The sequence below is a fragment of the Camarhynchus parvulus genome, chromosome 5, assembly GCF_901933205.1.
Source record: "Camarhynchus parvulus chromosome 5, STF_HiC, whole genome shotgun sequence".
NCBI lineage: Eukaryota > Metazoa > Chordata > Aves > Passeriformes > Thraupidae > Camarhynchus > Camarhynchus parvulus.
The window spans coordinates 51683298-51702134 of NC_044575.1; the positions used below are offsets into that span (position 1 = coordinate 51683298).

General features: G+C 44.4%; 1 protein-coding gene and 1 non-coding gene across 2 annotated transcripts; both read left to right on the forward strand.

The window, feature by feature from the left end:
• The first annotated feature begins 10792 nt into the window (after positions 1–10792).
• Positions 10793–18403, forward strand: EIF5 (eukaryotic translation initiation factor 5). Its single transcript, XM_030948994.1, has 12 exons — positions 10793–10923; positions 11091–11283; positions 13324–13603; positions 13861–13942; positions 14174–14346; positions 14651–14762; positions 15426–15565; positions 16070–16228; positions 16430–16591; positions 16843–17007; positions 17224–17358; positions 18006–18403. Exons 3-12 carry the CDS (start codon positions 13532–13534, stop codon positions 18096–18098), a joined length of 1293 nt encoding a protein of 430 aa, XP_030804854.1. The 5' UTR covers positions 10793–10923; positions 11091–11283; positions 13324–13531; the 3' UTR covers positions 18099–18403.
• On the forward strand, positions 15101–15224 carry LOC115904863. The gene has a single exon (XR_004060821.1). It is a non-coding gene; the product is annotated as a small nucleolar RNA SNORA28 (small nucleolar RNA).
• Positions 18404–18837: the final 434 nt, after the last annotated feature.

Genomic DNA, 18837 nt, shown 5'->3' on the forward strand with positions numbered 1-18837 from the left:
AGTAATGATGTCTCACTATTTCTTTGTGCTCCCTTACCCATCTCTTTCCATCTGTTTTTCCTTGGCATCCATTTGGATCATATGCTGCTCAAAGCAGGGATTTCTGTCAGCACCTAGGAGATAATCTATGACAGGGCACTGCAAAAATCAGTCTGATTGATTCATGTGAGTAATTAGTGAACTGGAGTCAGCTCTGTACAAGGACATGTGTATGAATGGGTTAAGCATGGTGTGTCTGGATGGAAAACGTGACTCATAAGTGTTACTAACATTATTCTTTCTCATGCCCATAAACCTGAGTAAGAAATGGGGGAAATGGAGTGGGTAGAAAAAGACAGCAGGCTGGCGGGCAAGTATCTCTGAAATACAACTGCGCTGAGTTATGGGCACATAGATCAGATGCTGAGAAGAGCAGAGCATTTGCTACTCCTACACACAGCCCCATTTCTTCTCTCACAGCTATTAACTTCTCAAGCTTCTCCGTTTTGTTTTTGCTTCATCTCTCACATACACAGCCCAAGACTTGGATCTTATCTTCACGTATCCCAGTGACTTCCTGGCATGTCATGTGCGGGCACAGCTACTCCCACACATTGAGGCATCTCTTTCTCTGCCTTCTGTACATGATGATAGTGCAACTACTCTGGTCACCAGGACAACAGTCACAGCCTGTCAAACTGATAAGAAGTTGGTTGGTTGGGTTCATGCTCTGAAAGAGAGCAAGACAGGAGCAATAAATGTAATACACAGCAGTGAACTGCAAATGACATTTGCTTTTCCCCTTAGGGAGCTGAAATGGGAACGAACATGAGAGGTACAAAGAAAGAAGAGAGTCTGATTGTTGCTTAACTTCTAAAGCTCCTTAGTTAACGGGAAATGGGAGTTTTCCTGTGTAAGACACAGGAAATTTAGATGTGGGGCTTATCTCAGCCTTCTCATGAAAAGGCAGAGGTTTTGAGCCCACACAGCCCCAAATTTCCGAAAGTGGCCAAAGCTACTGTCATGCCAACTCAGAGGTTGTCACTACCAGACACCAAAGTAAAGGACAGCTAAAAGAAATAAACATTTACTTTGCTAGAATTGCCTTTCACTAACAGCAGCCAGGACTGCTATAGGACTTTGCTATCTCACCCAACATGTCTCTTTGCTATCTCACCCAACATGTCTCTTGGCTGGATCTGAACCCACTGCAGGAGCAGCAAGCTCTTTGTTCCTGCAAAGCAGCCCCACCAAACAGTGCCAAGCTGCATACAGATATGGGACGTGCTATTCAAGAAAAATATTTTGCCAAACAGGCATTTGGTAGTTATGGAAGTTATGGAAGTCAGGGTGGAGATCTAAACTTTTGAATGCTGTCAAAGCTCAGGGAAGCACAGAACTGGTATCTTTCACAGCCTTACAACTTCAAGGTCCACAGTCTGACCATTTTGTCAGTGCAGAAATAGATACGAAGGACAGTCTGAAAAGAAAACCAGTTGTAACTTGAAGTGAAGTCTATTTTATCTTGTTATCTATAGCCTATGGCAGGAGTAATTTATCAAAGTGGTAAAGCCTTGTCACAACAAAAAGGAACTGCACATATACAAGTGAAGTACAAGAACTTTGGTAAGACTATCTCTCTAAAACTGATAAGAAACATTCTCCTGTCTCTTTGAGAGATACTCATGGGCACAGCAGAGCTTCAACCAAAGCAAGACTTGTGTTAGCTGTGTTTAAAATAAGGTCTGAAAATCCAGGTCACACTGGTCAAACTGTAATCTAAATGGGAAGAGGGAAGCAATACAAATACTGGCAGACAACAGCTGGTGATAAAGGGGTAGGTGATGGTTAAAGGTCTCCTCTCCACCTTTGCTCCTCACTCCTTCCTAAACACAGATGAAGAGCTTGAGCATCTGTATCCTGTCTCCCACCTGGTGGCCCAGCATTCAGAAACCCTCTCCATCCCCTGGACTGTATATAAGAGAGAGGGGAACTTCAATCCAGCTGCACAAATATCTCTGTTTTGCCCGGGGATGAGATACACACATTCAAGGCCTTTCTAAGCACAACAAACCAATGCCAAGAAACAAAAGAATGTCATCAAGGCCATGTAGTTTGGTTTCTTGCATTTGTTTTCCATCTCACTCAAAATGTCATCAAGGCCATGTAGTTTTGTTTCTTGCGTTTGTTTTGCATCTCACTCAGAATGGGCAGGCTTAATGCAGGGAGACAAAGAGGCCTTTCTCAGCAAGCACCGTGGCCAGCACTCCTGGGTCACCCCAGGCAGCTGTCTGTATGCCAGGCCCCCTTTACCCTGTTTAGATTGTAGCTGCATCCTTTTGGTATCAAGATGTGGATACTTAATGCACGCTCACCTTTGCCCCTAGCCACACACTGTTTCTGCTTAGCTAATGCTTTTCTTGGCAGGCTCAGCCAGGCAAGTCAGAGTTCAGCTTGCACCCCGATCAGCTGAAGCACAGATGACTGGCTCTGGGAAATGCTGCAGAGGCATGGCCAAAATGAACTGAAGTTGCTTACAAGGAGCTGCAAATTACCCTGGGCTGGTACTCAGCCAGTTTGATTCTGGTCCATGACTGGGCATCCAGCCACAGCCAAAGGACAAATCAAAATAAACAAACCAGAAATTTCTTCTAGGGACATATTATGAAGAGATTTTCTAAGCAGGATTTAAGAACAGAATACTGTCTGTCCATGCCTTAGCAGCATGGACAGCACAATGACAGGCCCCCTAAAAAGATTAAAATGCAGTCAGTGCCAGTGGGAAATGGGCAAGATAAAAGGCACAGAACACAAGTTAAGACATATACAGCTTTTCTCAGCTCTGGTACAGCTCTCCCATACAAGCAATCCATGAGCTTTCAAAAGTCGTCAGAGCAAATAGCTGAAGCTTAGCTGGTCCTGAGTACAGGCTTAAGACTATTTGTTTTATCTGATATTTTTATATACTTGTTGAGAAGCAGTCATCAGTTATCAGTTATGAAAGAGACCGCCATGGGAAACCCATGACTACTGACTCTCCTTTGATTCATGTGTGTGTTCTCATTAGCAGGTCTTTGGCGGAGCCTTTTGTGCAACAGCCCTGTGCAGAGTCCACAGAGGTGGACTGACAGACCTCCCCAACACTCATAATGTCTCCCAAAGATCTCTCAGGAGGTACACTGAGATAGGTTAGAACCAGTATGGGAAACACAACACTGTTTGCAGATCTGTGGCACAATAGGTAAACAGGCAAAAATCAGGTGAATCTGCCACAACCCAAAGTCAGCTACAGAGCTGCCTTTAAGACCTCTGCTAGGGTAAAGTCCTGAGTGGCTCACTCTATAGCAGGTTTGTGCTGACTCTCAAGCCACCTGGCCAGCAGGCTGAGACTTGGCAGCCCACCACTACTTTTCCTGATTCCCTGCTGCTCCAGGATGTGAGTGAGCTGTGAGCAATCTGCCTGCACACATCCCAGCATATGCCTCCTGAGCACCAGAGCTAGCACAGAGCTGGACGAGGGGCAGGGGACAAGCTGTTCACCCTCCTGCCCACCCAAATGGTTTTCAGGGTACAGAACTCACTAACTCAGGGCTCTGTGCAAAGGAACTCAGTGGGACTCCATCACAGCTGTGAGAGAAGAAATTTCAGGCTTCATCTGTATGACTCAGCTGTTTACTGCAAATCTCTGCGGGAGCAGCAGCGGCACTGAGATTCACAGTTTTTTATCTATAAAATAAAAAGAAGTTTTAGCAACTGTCTGCTAGTAAACATCCTTCAGAGCACACAGACCCACACAGAGACTTACCGTCAGAGCAGATAAACTAAACTATTGAAACCCCTTGTACCAGTACTTCTTGTCTCAGTGCATCAGGGAAAAAAAACCAAAACAAACAAGCAGGGAAAGTAAAGGCTTTCTTTAGCCACATGAGGTTCCACCAATCAAAAGAACTGGATATCTGATTACAAAAAGTAATCTTTTATAAGCATATGTCTTTGAAGACAGAAGCATTATATCCATAATCAGGGGTAAGTGCACAAAGCTGGTACCAGGAAAGATGCCTCAGTAATAAAGTCTGAGTTAAACCAGCACATTATCCACTGGTATAAAATGCTGCATCCCCACAGGCTTGAATGAGTTCACATGTATTTACACATGACCCTCAAGATCACCTGCACCCACACACCCTTCCTAACTTCTTCTAGAAGAGGCTACTCATCCATCATCTGGTCATGCATTAATCTGTCAAACATCTCTGCTGGTTTCAGCTGGGGTAGAGTTAATTTTCTTCACAAGGGCTAGTACAAGGATATGTTTTAGATGTGCAAACAATCAGAAATGAGAGGAGCTGTGTATTTATTACACATGTCTGAATAAGTCATGCCAAATATCTAGGACAAACAATATATTAAGCCCTAAAGAACCCTTTGAAAGCTTTTTGTCTGCTGGAGGCAACAATGAAAAAGTAACATGATAGAAAGGGAACAGTAAATCATTCATGAGAATGATTAAAAACTAACTGTGGGTGAGATGCAGCAAACAACATTGAAAACAACCAGAGTATTTTTTGAGTATCTCATCTTTTAGAGGTTGGAGTAGTTGTGAGGAACTTTAGGAAGTCCTACTTTGTGTCCTTTATTGCAAAGAAGACATAGCAGATACAAAATCCATGGAGAACTGTGCAACAAGTTGCAGCTTATTCAGATGTCTCATGTCTACATCAGACACTGCTACTGGACTTGAAATTACTTGTGCAAATAAGGCTTAAGAAAAAGGCATCCTAAGGACACTGATGAAATAAATATAAATTGGACAAAGTGCCAAATAATGCTTCATACATGTGATCTCACTTACATGCACACAATCAATCCAAGTTCTGAAAGAATTACAGTGTCAAAATGTTCACAGCTACCAGATAATGTAATTCAGTTGTGGGTGCCACAGTTTCCCAAATGAGTGTGGTAGCCACAAATCATGTTATCATTAGCATTTATCTTAGATCACTTCAACTCTATGAAAAGCCCTGTTTCAGGAACGCTTGTAACCTAGGACTATCCCAAGTAAAAAGCTCAAAAACAACCACTATGATTGGTTAAGATTTTTCTTCAAATAAAACCCTTGAGCTTCAAGGGAAAATTCACCCTACGTTATGCCTTTGAGCCTCCACTGGCCCAACTCTGTGTCTTAAGATTTTTGAAAAACTGATTTTAGAAACAACTTAATGCAGTAAAATCCTTGTAAAAATGTTTTCCCTTCAGTGTCCCCTGGGTCATTCTCAAAAAACAGAAGTCTACATTAGGTCAATAAATTCATGCTAGACTTTTTAGTCAACACCATGTTTGACCTGGATTCATATTCAAGGATATTTTTAGCCTCATTTCCTAAACAACCAAGTTTTATGCAATGGTGGTGAGTGTGTTTGTGTGTGAGTATGCACCTGCCCATGTCCTCAGCACCATTTACCTGTTCCTGAACCCCCTGCATAATTCCAAACACACTGACATTCACAGGTAGGACATTATTAGAGCTTCAAGTCAGCTTTTATTAGGTGTCAAAGAATCCCCACTGGCCAAAACCAGACTTAATTTATTACAGCACTCTTGGAAACCATGTGTGTTATTAGCTATTTTAGTATTGCTACTAGCCTGTGTAATACCCTAAGCATACATAACACTTGGCATAGGCAAACCATAGGACAAAGATTTTGCCTCTATTTTCCTATTTAAGTACCACTCCCCTGCTTTGTTTTGTAGTTTGGCAAACAATTTATTTTAGTAATATAAATATTTGAGCTGCGAACCACCAAAGCATTCAAAGCCTTTGGCACTGCATGGCAGTCATGTATTATTTGCTTCATTACAAAAGGTAATCCCTGTGTTTCTATTAAGAAGCTGGCACCAGCTGTAATCAAGCTGCTGGTTAAACACACCAAACAAGCAGTAAATTCTCAGCCATGATGTACAAATTCAACATTATCCTCTAGGACCTGTAGTTCCCTGAAAAATACCTTCAACGTTGCAAGAGAGGCAACTCTTAGGAATTTAAAATCAGATTTAGGAGAAAAAAATATTTTCTGTGATGTGTCTGTCTGTTTCTAAATGCACAGCACCAGCCAAGCAGCACCTTCAAGGATTTTGCTTTGGAGAACATAAAATTTTCCTTTGCCTTCTAAACTGGCCTCTCCTTTCGTTTCAGCCCAAGCATCTGGGATGCCTTATCCTCTTCCTGGATCTGCCAGCAGAACCACAAATTTAATTCCTACATGGGCCTCAGTACTGCCTCCAAAGGTCAGTTCTCCCAGCAATGCCTTGTATTGTTCTATAGCAAAGAAACTCCTCCATGCTCAAATGGGCAGAAGAAATGAGCAAAACTTGCTGCACCCAGCAGTGCAGACCCCTAGAAACAAGATCAGCAGCCACATTTTAGCTCACAAGAGAAGGGCTGTGAGAGCACCTAAGATCTCCAGGGTGTCCCCAGACTGGGAGGAGGTTTGGAGATAGCTCTCAATACCAGGGGCTACCATACATTTCCCTTAGGAAAAGTAGAAAGCCAAAAGGTAACTAAGTATTCATGACTCTTTTTTTTACTACTTAAAATTAAATCTGCTGGAAAATCTATACTGATAATCACAGTACTGGTTGCCAAACCATTAGAAGCCAAAGAAAAAGGATGAAGGGAGATTAATCTGTGGAAGTGTTGGCAAAGCACAACAGCTGCAGAGGGCCTGAGCAATTCCTTTAACAAAATAGAAGTGCAGATTGCTAAAATGATACCGGAAGAGAGATTTCACTTAACACACAGGCAGATCTTGATGTCTGAAGCTTGACTATGACAAGAAGCAGGGAAATGTAAATGCAGTGGTTACTAATGGGCATTATGAACAGGCAGGTAGCTTTGACAGCAGGTTCTCAGCTGGAAGTTGTATTCCCAGGGACTCCTTATCTTCCACATCCACTTCTTTCAGCAACCATATAAATGTAGCAGGCAGATTTGCCAGCCACAGGCATGCAACTGCTGGATAATGGTAGTGGTTGCCAGTTAGGCCCATAGCCAAGCTGCTACCTAGACAAACTGAGAAAGCCTGGCTTCCCTGATTCCTATCACCAGCATTTCTACTGATTGCTGAGGCACACAGAGAAAAAATATGTTTCCAAGGCAGGGACTTCACTGCTATCAAACACTGGTTTGTACTCTGCAGAGAAGCTGTTTGCCTCTCCTTGCTGTGGTGACTCCCTTGTATCAGCAGACATACACTGGAAGAGAAAGAGGGAGGGTACAGGGAACCTCACTGGCAACAGGACCAGATCTGGGGCAGAGCTCATGCTGTCAGCTGACACTGAGCCCTTTCAGAGCACTCAGACCCAAACACTAGCTGGGAGATTTTAGCATTTCTGCATAGTAATATAAGCAACAAAAGTAACTACCATAAATAATGGTTATATGTGTGTTTAACATCACACACTTGCTCTCATGTTTTTCTCTGTTTACTAATTCCTGAGCTACTAATAATAACTAACAGGAATGATGGTGCTACAGAGCATGGAAAGAAAAACATTTCACAAAGTGAACCTCCCCAAGACAGCCAGTGAGGCGCTGGACAGAAATGACTCTGAAGCTCCTGAACAGTAAAACCAGAATTAATCTCTGCCCTTGTGACTGATCAATGCCTCGTGTCAATCCCCATGGATTTTGGACCCACCTCTCCTAAAGGTTACCTATTCCAACCTGACATGTAAATAATTAAACTTTCTCTACACATTGCCAAGATAGGAGGAAGAAAGGCTATTTCTATTCCACGTAACTACAGATAAGCTTGGCCTTCCTCCCATCTCCTGAAATTACAGCCAAAGCCATGAAGATGGCACAAGGAGGAGGAATCCCTTACTCAGGTGCTAATGTTCCTGCCTGCACTGGGCAAAATCAGAGCTCTGACCCAGCCACGGGGAGAAAACACAGCAGAGACAAAACATCCTTCAAGGCCAAGGTCACCAGGAGGGCCCTGAATTAGGATTGTTTGCAGCCAGCCACACCACTGAGAGAGGACAAACTCTCTGAATAAACCACAGAAGGACATCAAGCTGCCAATCAGGGATTAAAAGAACACTTTGTAACTGTTCAGATTACAAATCTAATTCTGAAGATGTTAAATATGCTAAGAATTTCAATAGAGTTTTGATTTTGCTGCATTGTCACAGTCATTGAGTCTTGGTTATTTCTAATAAAAACCAGCTAAGGCAACATGGAACAAACTCGGTTTGTTCAAGGCTGAACTCAGCAATAATAATACATTTCTGCGATAAGGAAATGCACCCTAAATTCAACTGTGGAAAATTTCCTATTCTTAGACATGAAACCATTTGCAAAACCTGACTTACTAATGTCGTTTAAAATGTCGTATCTACAAAATTACATATAAAACCTGCATAGTTTCTGTCAATAAAATGCAAAGTACACAAGCAGTCTGTATTTTGAAGGTCACACAAGCAATGTGAACTATGAACTTCAGGATTCATGAAACTGTGACATTTTAAAGTCAGAGAAGAAAAAATATTTTTCTGTCTTGTCCATACCCTGAAATATTAAAATGAACAAACTGTAAATATTAAGATTCAGTAAAAAAATATTTAGAATCCAACATTCAATGTTAATGAATTTTCTACTGAGGAAAAAAATCAACAACTAGGCACCATGAAGTCAATAATCCACAATTTTAGTCTGATTTGCATAATTCAGGAGAATGTCATGTGACTTCGCCTGGTTGAGACCTGCTTTTTGCAGAACAAACACCATCTTAAAAGGTACCTCTTTAACTTTTGTCAATTTATATGCTATATTTTACAATGATCTTTCTTTATGCTATTAATGGTAAGAGTTCAGAGTTTTTCATAATGTCAAATACTACCAAATCCAGGGTCTCTCTCCCAGCGGCTCACTAAGTGGTGTTGGCAACAGTATACTTTAACACTCGTAATTTATTAACCCCTAGGTGTTGTAACACGGAGCTAAAGCCACAGACAGGAGGCATTTAGCAAGTTATATGTGCCATATAGTTTTACAGCAAAGGATTTTCTGCTGTGCTTTTCTTGCCTCACACTTTTTTTATGACTTTTTTCCCCTCTTGTTAGCTGCCAAGGCTCACATACCTTGGAGATGCTTCCTTATTTTGCCCTAACACACTCTCTCATTTCAGAAAGTGTTGCCGTGTATTTCTCAAGGAGACATTTAACATATCCTGAAGAATTTTTACCTTTTTCAAATACTGATAGTGAATTCCAAGACAAACTTACATGATGGACCCTCCATCCCTGGAAGTGTCCAAGGCCAGGTTGGATGTGGCTGATCTGGTGGAGGGTGTCCCTGCCCATGGTGAAGGGTTACAACTAGATGATCTTTGAAGTCCCTTCCAACCCAAACCATTCCATGATGCTTTACAGGACAGTGTCCTGGCCAGAACAACCAGCTATTCCACATACTGAAAGGAGACATACAGCAAGGGCAGCTGCCACAATGAGGGTTTTGATGGAAAGCACCAAGATGTGCACATTTTTCTCTGGTTGCTCCAACTGAAGAAACAAGCTTGTTTATTGCCACTGTGTGCTACTGGAAGTGGCAGTAGTCCTGCTTTCCTGACTTCTAAGAAAACATCATTTATCAGCCCCCTTCCTGAGTGCAGTTCTTCTGCACATCAGACCAAAAATGTTCAACATGTACTTCAAGGTTCAACAGGAGGGATGTCTCCTTTGACCACACCAATGTGATGTCAAAGTCAGGCCGGGAAACTACGCATCAAAACTAACTTTAGGCAGAAAGAGATTTAGAGTATACAACATCATTTAATGTCACTACTGGTTTTATTGTCACTCCCTCTCTTTTCCTCTATACTCCCACAGAGCCATCAAGAAGCTTTACAACATTACTCAGTGAGGCAGTGACAGGAACTGAGGAGCATTGCTGTGCTGGGGAGTCTTTATAGGGGTAACAGAGCTGGTTGCCCACTCAATTTACAAAGTCAGGAAAAAATTCTTTGCCACTTGAACATTATTGACACTCTAAAATATCCAAATCATATAATTCCTGTGATACTGGAGCAGTGTAGATGGAAGAAGATGGGAAAGAACAAGAAACAGGGAAGAAAGGATGCAAGTTTTCTGCTTTGTACGTGAAAATAAATCGAGACATGCATTTCGTTCAGGATCCCAATTCAGCTCCATAGGGCTGGCAACATTTTCCACTAAGAACAGAGCACTTGCATATGACACTTGTGTCATCCTTTGTAAGGCAGCCCGGGCACCCAGAGCCGCGCAACGCTGAGCCTTTATGACACGGGAGTTAAATCACAGGCTCTTCCCCACACCCCAAAAGCCGGCTGTGCAGGAAAAACACAACTTCTTCAGCAACTTAATTGCTTTAAATTCTTTGTATTATTACTTGTAACATAGTTGCTGAGATGTCAAGCACTGGGTCACTGCCCTCCAGGGAGTAGCTCTCCCCGCCCCGGGGCAGAGTCTGGACACACTGGGCAGGACGGAGGGGCCGGGGGAAGCTGGGAGGCCCCTCAGCCCCCGCCGGCCCCTCAACCCCTGCCGGTCCCTCAGCCTCCGGGAGCCCCCTCAGCCGCCGCCGGCCCCTCAGCCCCGGCCCCTCATGGCCGGCCCCGCCGCACCGGCCCGGCCTCGGCCCCCCCGCCCCGCACTCTCTCGCGAGACTCGGTCGCTGTAGACGCGATGTCCTTTGGGGCACGGGCGGGGGGAGGGCACGGGGGAGGGAGGCAAATCCTTGATTGATAGCAGCTTCGACCAATAGACGAAGGGAGCGGCGAGGTCTTAGCCAATAGCTTCGCTGCGGGGCGAGCGGTGAGCCAATGGCGATGGCGGGGGGCGGGGCGCACCGCTGGCTGATTGATCCCAGCTCTGGCGTTGTTCAGTCGGAGCGAGAACATTCTAGAGGTGAGTACGGGGCAGCCATTGCCGGGTCCCGTCCGCCGGCCCCTCCTGCCTCAGCTGCGCGCCTCTCGCCGCCTCTCCCTCCCCCCTTCCCTCTTCTCCCCCCTCCTCTTCCCTCTCCCTCACAAGTGCCGCCGGTAACGATGCTCCTGATTGTATCTTGCTCGCAGATATCCCGGCACCGCTCTCCCTGGTGATACCGCCCGCCCCAGGACGCCGGGACCCGGAGGCTGCGGCGTCCGCCTCCGCCTCCCTCTTCGTCTGGATATAAGCGCCCCCTCGGCCCTGTTCTCCTCTCACAATCGGCTTCGTCGCAGCCCGGGGCGAGCAGCGTTGGGTTTATGTCTTTATTGGACGAAAACGGTGAGTGCTAATAGTGGGCTAGGGCGTTGGAGCGGGGGGGTGGACGGGCGGGCGGGCGGTTTGTGCTGTGCTGGGGCCTCAGGCGGTCGGTGAACGGTGGATATTTGCGGAGGTTTTGTGTAACGAAGCGTCCTGAACTGACGGGAGGGGGAAGAGAAGCAGTGCGGGGCGTGGGGGGAGTTTGGGGGAGCAAACAACATAAAAACGCTCAGCAAAATTCAACCCTAAAAGCAGCAGACCTTCAGCTGTGAGGCTGTTGTTTGTTTTTTGGGAGGCCGAGGCTTTTCTTTTATTTTTTTAATTATTTACTTATATTCATTTCGCCGCCGCCATGCGACGAGACAAGATGGCGGCGGCGGGGCCGCGCCTCCCGCGCTGTGGCGGGGGGCGGTGGCGCAGTTCCCACCGGCCACGGCGGGGGGGCGCTCGGCCGCGCTCCCGAGGGGCGGCCCCGGGGGACACTGGGGGGCGGCCCGGGCTGGGGGGGGCGGCCCGGGCTGGGGGGGGCGGCGGAGCTCCCCCGAACGCGGCGCGGCGCATGCGCGGCCGGCGGTGACTCCCCCGTGGCTCCCGGCGCTGACTCAGTGCTTTAATTGCTGCATTTCTGAGTCACCGCGAGCGGGGCGGGGACGCGGCGCTGCGCGGCAGGCGGTCGGTGTGCCTTCCCGCTCTTTCCTCCGTGTACGGCATATGGGGGGGTGGTGCTTGGGATGAGGTGTCGGAGGGACCAGGAGAGGGAGCTTCAGCCTGCAGCAGACAAGTGCTGCACTCTGGAAGGAAGGAAAAGCGGTACGCTCCTTCTGGGGAACTCGGTCGTCGAGAGAGCTGCTTCCTCAGCGTTTCTGCAAACACGTGGTCAGGCTACGCGGTGGTTTTTGTTAGGCATCCCGGGGAAGGAAATTGTGTGTTTTAAACGGAGTCCGCGGTGTAGTTTTTGCTGAGGAAGGGTAAAGTTGTATCAGGGCTAATGTAGAACACAAGGCACGTAGAGATCTATGTTCTTACTGTGTAAAGAAGTTGTAAACCTGACCAGAGGAACTTGGATCGTGTTGCACCATAGGCACGCTGTTCCACATAAATACTAAGAAGGCTTTTTTAATGTGTCAACGCTTCTGTCATTAACGATAACAACATGATGACGTGTCAGAATAGCCATGCTCTGTAGTCAGGGTTGCCTGTGTAGTCAACCAGTTGTGGCTTAAGTACTCCTAGATCTGATTATAGAGGCACGTGTTAATTTAAATATGTAAATACTGCTCAAGGCAACTTTAATAATAGGATTCATCCTCCTTCCCCTTCCTCCCCCTCCTCCCTTTCCCCCAAGAAAAAAATTAACTGGAAAAGCTGCCGCACTGCTCTGTACCTCTGCATTGCTAGGCTTTCTACAGTGAAGCAACTTCTGTCAGACTTTATCAGGCTTATTGTTAAGTCAGAACTCAACAGAAGCTGCTATGAGAATCCATAATTGAGAGGGAGAATTACGTAATTTTCAACTCTTTTCCACTCCGATCCAAAAACTGGTAAGCCTTGTAGAAACTATGTTGGGCTACAGATTGCTGCTGCTTCGTCTTATATTTCACAACATTTTGGCAGACTTTGGTTTGTGATAGGTTGATGCTATGATGTGGAATTTGAAATGGATTTCCAAATCTTTCTCCTGATTCCCCGTGCCCTTCAGCCTGAAACCATACCACGTGACACTTATGGTGCAAGTCACTGGTCTGCATAATAAATTGAGGAGCGTGCCCTACCTTAGTGATCCCAGAACTCCTGCTGGAGTTACTTGTATAAAAAAGTAGTTGTAGGCTGTTCAGTGGTTTTAGGGTGGTATGGGAGGGTGAAAAGCTTTGTGGTACAGTTCTTTAGCCAGTACAAGCCAAGGATAGATTTTGGTTCCATAGGTTGAAGAAAACTATAGCTTAACAAATGTACTTTTCCCTTTTTCTCAGTCTAGATTTCATCCCTTATATAGCTTTGTAGCGAGAGTGGATTGATGTGCATTAAGGTAAACTTAATTTTTTTGTGTGTTAACACTTGCAGAGCTGTTGCGCAGCCACTGGTACCTGTATTGGGGAAACATAGCGTACAAGCAAGAACCTTACAGCCTCAGTGGCGAAAATTTTTTCATGTCAGAGACCGAGAACTCTTGCAGTCGTTTATGTCATCCCGTCTTCTCCAGACAGAAGATACCAAAAAACTGCAATCAAAGATCTCTTCATCTTATTGATAAAGCTACTAATAAGGCAAAATGTCTGTCAACGTCAACCGCAGTGTTTCAGATCAGTTCTATCGCTACAAAATGCCCCGTCTGATTGCCAAGGTAACTTCCTAAGCAGCAGCTGGGAGCAGGGAGTGTTCTCCCATAGCTGGTTCTCCCAGGAGGGAAAAGAGAGGTCATGGTAGTGCTTGGCCACTCAGGGCAGGGAGGGGTCTGCTCCTTCAGTCCACACTAAGTGCACCTTAAGTCTCGGGTGGAGATGCACTTCTGAGCAGAATTTTGATGTAGTTAAATGGGAAATGCACACTGGTTTAGCTGTTGCCAGCATTTAACCTTAAAGTATTATCTGTTTTCTTTAGGTGGAGGGCAAAGGAAATGGAATAAAGACGGTTATAGTCAACATGGTTGACGTTGCAAAGGCGCTTAATCGGCCTCCAACGTGTAAGTAATATTGTGGAATGACACAGCATTTTGTAATGCTTTTCTGTTTGAAGTGGTAGTGTTAATTGGCTAGTAAAGCATTAATACTGTTCTTTAAAGATTTGTAAGAAAAAATGTGATTATCTCAGGATTAAGTAATGGACAGAAAAAAACAGTAGCCTGTTTACTTGCTGTTTAAAGAGTCACAACAAAGATAGGAGTGTGGTAGTGACTATAATTCTTCCTTTACAGATCCTACCAAATTTTTTGGTTGTGAGCTGGGAGCACAGACCCAGTTTGATGTTAAGAATGACCGTTACATTGTCAATGGATCTCATGAGGCGAATAAGCTGCAAGACATGTTGGATGGATTCATTAAAAAATTTGTTCTCTGTCCTGAGTGTGAGAATCCTGAAACTGATCTGGTGAGTGCTATGTCTGCATTAACAGTAACACTATGGAAACACTGTGCTAGACATTTGTGAAAGTGGTGCAAAGGTAAAAGACTTCAGTATCTATGAACAGAAAATCAAATAGACATTCTTTTACCCTTTGGGAGGGTTTTACATTTCTTACAGTTCATAAATTCTGGGATAAATTGTTGCTTCTAAACTTTGTCTTTAGAGGGTGATACAAAGTATTTAAAAATCTGGCTTCAAATGTAGACATCGGGCTCTGATGCAGTTGTTCTGTAAGTAGTAAATTAACTTGTGGTTGTTCTCTTTACAGCATGTCAATCCTAAGAAACAAACTATAGGTAACTCTTGCAAAGCCTGTGGCTATCGAGGCATGCTTGACACAAACCATAAACTCTGCACGTTCATTCTCAAAAACCCACCTGGTAAGTGCCTTTCCTTACTTCTGGGGATAAAGAGATCTTCTGTATTAGTGGTGTTATGGAAGTAGGAAAATAAACAGCTCACTTCTAATTGAAATGTAGACAGGCACCAGCATACTCTTAGAGTGTGTTTGGGGATCAGGTTGAAGGATGTCTTTGCTCCTTACAATGTGTCCTTCCCAAGTAGACCTATTTGTTAAAAGCTGGATTTGCCTGTGCAGGACAAAGCTTAAAAGGAAGGAAGGTAGTTAGAGTAGCTCGTGGCAGTTGTTCCTTTAGGTCAGCATGAAATGTGAGAGTAGGAAGCAAAAACTGTAGTAAAGACAAACTGTAATCTGTGCAAGCAACACTCTGTAGTAAGCATCTAGTTGCCTGCTGCAATTTAAGCTTGCTATAATAGAAAAGTCTAACCTATTCCAGGGGTCTCTGCTTTGTGAGGTCACCTGTTATATAGACTTGGACAATCTTGGTGACAAGCAAGACACTGACTGCAGCTGGGAATTTTGCCACCAAATGTACATCTACCCTGAGTGTGTTTGGGGATGGGTACTACCCATAAGTTGAAGCTAATGAAAGCATCCAAACCCACTTGGGGATTTGGCAGAGGTACAGGGACTTTCTAGTTTGCTCTAGTTCATAGAACAAAACATTAAAATTCACTTGCAGAAAGTGGTGACACTGGTACAGGAAAGAAAGAAAAGGAGAAGAAGAACAGAAAAGGCAAGGACAAAGAGAATGGTTCTGTGTCCAGCAATGAGACACTTCCACCCCCACCACCAGAGGAGATTACTCCTCCACAGGTTGTGGTAAGTAGAAGGGAAAGTGGGGAGATAAGGGTGTGTGGTGTGTTGCTCAGATTTAAACCTCTGAAGTCACTGGCATTCCTTGCTGGTCAGCATGGCAGCTGAAAGTCTTACTGTATCCAGAGCTTAGTGCTGGAATAGAAGGGTCCCTGATTTTCCTCTATAGCAGCTTTATCAGCTCATCAGTACCAGCGTTTGTGCTCCTTGCTAAGTGAAAGCTGCCTATCCTTTATCACTCCTCTTCAGGCACCTGGATTGTCTCCTGTGTAGTGGGTAGAATGGCTGAACTGCAGTTCAGGTAGCCCTGCAGATGGCTATAGAATTAGGTTTAGCTTCCATTACTTATTCCCTATTTTTGCACTTTCTCTATGATCTTTGACTTGCAAATTGTGCTATAAACATTTCTTCAGTTTATGATGCTATTGAGTCCATATCATTTCTGTCCTCAGGTAATACTTAGCCTGCAGTAATATTGTGTGGATCTCTTGTTTTGGTTTTGTGTTATAGGAGGAGGAGGATGATGATGACTGGGGTGAGGACACAACAGAAGAAGCCCAGAGGCGCAGAATGGATGAAATCAGTGACCATGCGAAGAACCTCACGCTTAGTGAAGACCTGGAAAGAACCATAGAAGAGAGAGTCAACTTACTATTTGATTTTGTAAAGGTAACTATCCTCTGGTTGTTGGCTTGATGTAATCACTCAGCTGTAATTATACAAAATGTTTGTAAGGAAACTAAAAGCAACTTGCTCAAGCCTCTGCAAAGTACTGGCTCTGTGAGCAGTGGGAAGGGACGATTGCAAGGAGCATTAATGCAGACCTCAAGTGGCATTAAAACGTTTCTCTCTGTACCTGTTTCCCTCTAGAAAAAGAAGGAAGAAGGTGTCATCGATACTTCTGACAAAGACATTGTAGCAGAAGCAGAGAGACTGGATGTAAAGGCCATGGGCCCACTTGTTCTCACTGAAGTCCTTTTTGACGAAAAGATTCGTGAACAAATCAGGAAATACAGACGTCACTTCCTTCGTGTAAGCAGTCTTTTCTGCATTCATTGTGACAACTGTTTGGAGTTTTTTGTAGCAGTTGCTTGGTACTATGGGGAAGGACTTTTTGTAGTGTTTTATTTTTAAACTTCTCCTTAGCTAGGGGGAGCTGCTGGGAAGAGATAGTATGAATTATTGTAAACTTTGCAATCTCATAGAGCTGCTTCTGCTCTCTGTTCAGTCTGGAGAGAGTAAAGAAGTTCACTCAATCACTTTTGCTTTTATCACAATTCTAGTTCTGCCACAACAACAAGAAAGCTCAGAGGTACCTTCTCCATGGCTTCGAGTGTGTGGTAGCTATGCATCAGTCTCAGCTTATTTCAAAAATACCACATATTTTGAAGGAAATGTATGATGCAGATCTTCTGGAAGAAGAAGTCATCCTTGGCTGGGCAGAAAAGGTAAAGGGCAGTATGTAATGTACTGCAGCAATTAAAAACCTGAAGGTAGCCTATTGCATCTGGCTTCCCCATTCCACTGTAGCTTGTGCAGCAAGAAACCTCCTTTACAAAAATGGGCTGTGGAAGGCAGTGGGTGAGATCAGAGTTCCAGTTTAGGCAGTATTTGGGTACAGTCTGGTGTAAACTCCTTCAGTGTTCACACAAAGTATCTTTCAGGCCTCAAAGAAATACGTTTCAAAGGAGCTTGCCAAAGAAATCCGTGTCAAAGCAGAACCATTTATTAAATGGCTAAAGGAAGCTGAAGAAGAATCTTCCGGTAATGAAGAAGAGGATGAAGACGAAAACATAGAGGTAGGAAAGGCTCATTTACTGTCAGCAGCTCCAAGGCTGCACTGTTCCTGCATGCCTAAGTCTTGTAACCTTGTCCTGGTGCACTCTGAAATGGATTACTTGGGGTATTACTGTGCAGGAACAGGAGGAACACTCCATTTACAATGCTTTAAGTATTGTTAATTGTTGTCAGATGTCTACATCAGATCACTGTAATGCAATTGCACCTGGGTGTAGCCCAAGATTTTACCATTCTACAGTGACAGTAGCAGCTCATGTAGTGCAAGGTTGACAGGAGGTACCAAGCATTGTGTCTCATGTAGTAGATGAGTTAGTGGGGATGTGTATGTTAGATAAGCTGATGGAAGAATAACTGACCACCATCTTCTCACAGTTTAGGCCTAGGTAAAATCTGTTGGTTACACTCCAGCTGGCTGTGGCTGGAAGTGTTTTTAGACAGGGATTGGTTGGTTATTCTCCTCCCAGCATTATTCTGCTCCTGAGTAGGAGATGCTGCTTCGTCCAGATGTACATGCACAGCTCTGCCTTACAAAGCAGGGGTTCGTGGCCATGGTCAGGAGGGTGGTTGGGCGGTGGGGGTGTTGGAATTACTCCAGTGCTTAATAGTAGTAGGTGCTGTAATTAAAGGAAGTGTCTTGTCTCCACAGGTGGTGTACTCCACAACTGCCAGTGTACCTAAAGTTGAAACTGTGAAGCCTGCAAACAATAAAGATGATGATATCGATATCGATGCCATTTAAAGTGATGCAACGTAGCTTCCAGCATAATAATGCAAACTTCTCTGCGTTTTCTGCCAGAAGTGTGACTTGTATGTGCACAAGCTGAAATGGCTTAACATCCTGCTACTTTGTACTCTAAAATGTATCTTTTTACTGTGACTGGTCTTGTGTAACTAAGCCTAATACCAAGGAGTCAGCACGTCGGTGAACTGATCTAGTTTGCAACTGGCATGTTCTATTTTGTTTTTCTAACTTGTGTTGGACACATACTTGGAGCACATTTATACAGTTGTGGAAATAAAGGATTTGGTTTTGGTCAATCTTCATTTGTGATTCAACCCCCTTACTGCTTTTCCAAGTAAGTATTTACACAGCTCAATTAAAATTGTGAAGCTGATCACACAATGACGATCTCTTGAATGAGACAAAAAAAAAACACCTTAACCCTAGACTCCCCTATTCCAACAGTGGGGATTTGAAACCTGGGCATGAATCAACAGTATGCAGCTGCCAGCTGCTTAAAGCAGGACAGCTGTGTCTGTATTCTGATCTTTGGAGGCTTGGTTTTTTTAAACAAACTTCAGCTGTAATCATACATGAGTTGGGTTGTGGCTTGGGTTTTTTCCTTTCCTGTGGTTTTCAACAGCTCCAAATCCAGGATTAAAGCAGCAGGAGCTGGTACTGCTGCAGTTCATGTGTGCTGCTCTCGTTGCCATGGGTCCAGCTGTGCACAGGCCCAGCAGTGTCCAGCTCCAGCCTC

What these genes read in the sequence shown, in the direction of transcription:
- EIF5 (XM_030948994.1), top strand. Translation starts at nt 13,532, where the DNA reads ATGTCTGTCAACGTCAACCGCAGTGTTTCAGATCAGTTCTATCGCTAC. An exon ending in GCTTAATCGGCCTCCAACGT is followed by an intron (nt 13,943 to 14,173) that starts GTAAGTAATATT and finishes CTTCCTTTACAG; the next exon opens with ATCCTACCAAATTTTTTGGT. An exon ending in ACAGACGTCACTTCCTTCGT is followed by an intron (nt 16,592 to 16,842) that starts GTAAGCAGTCTT and finishes TCACAATTCTAG; the next exon opens with TTCTGCCACAACAACAAGAA.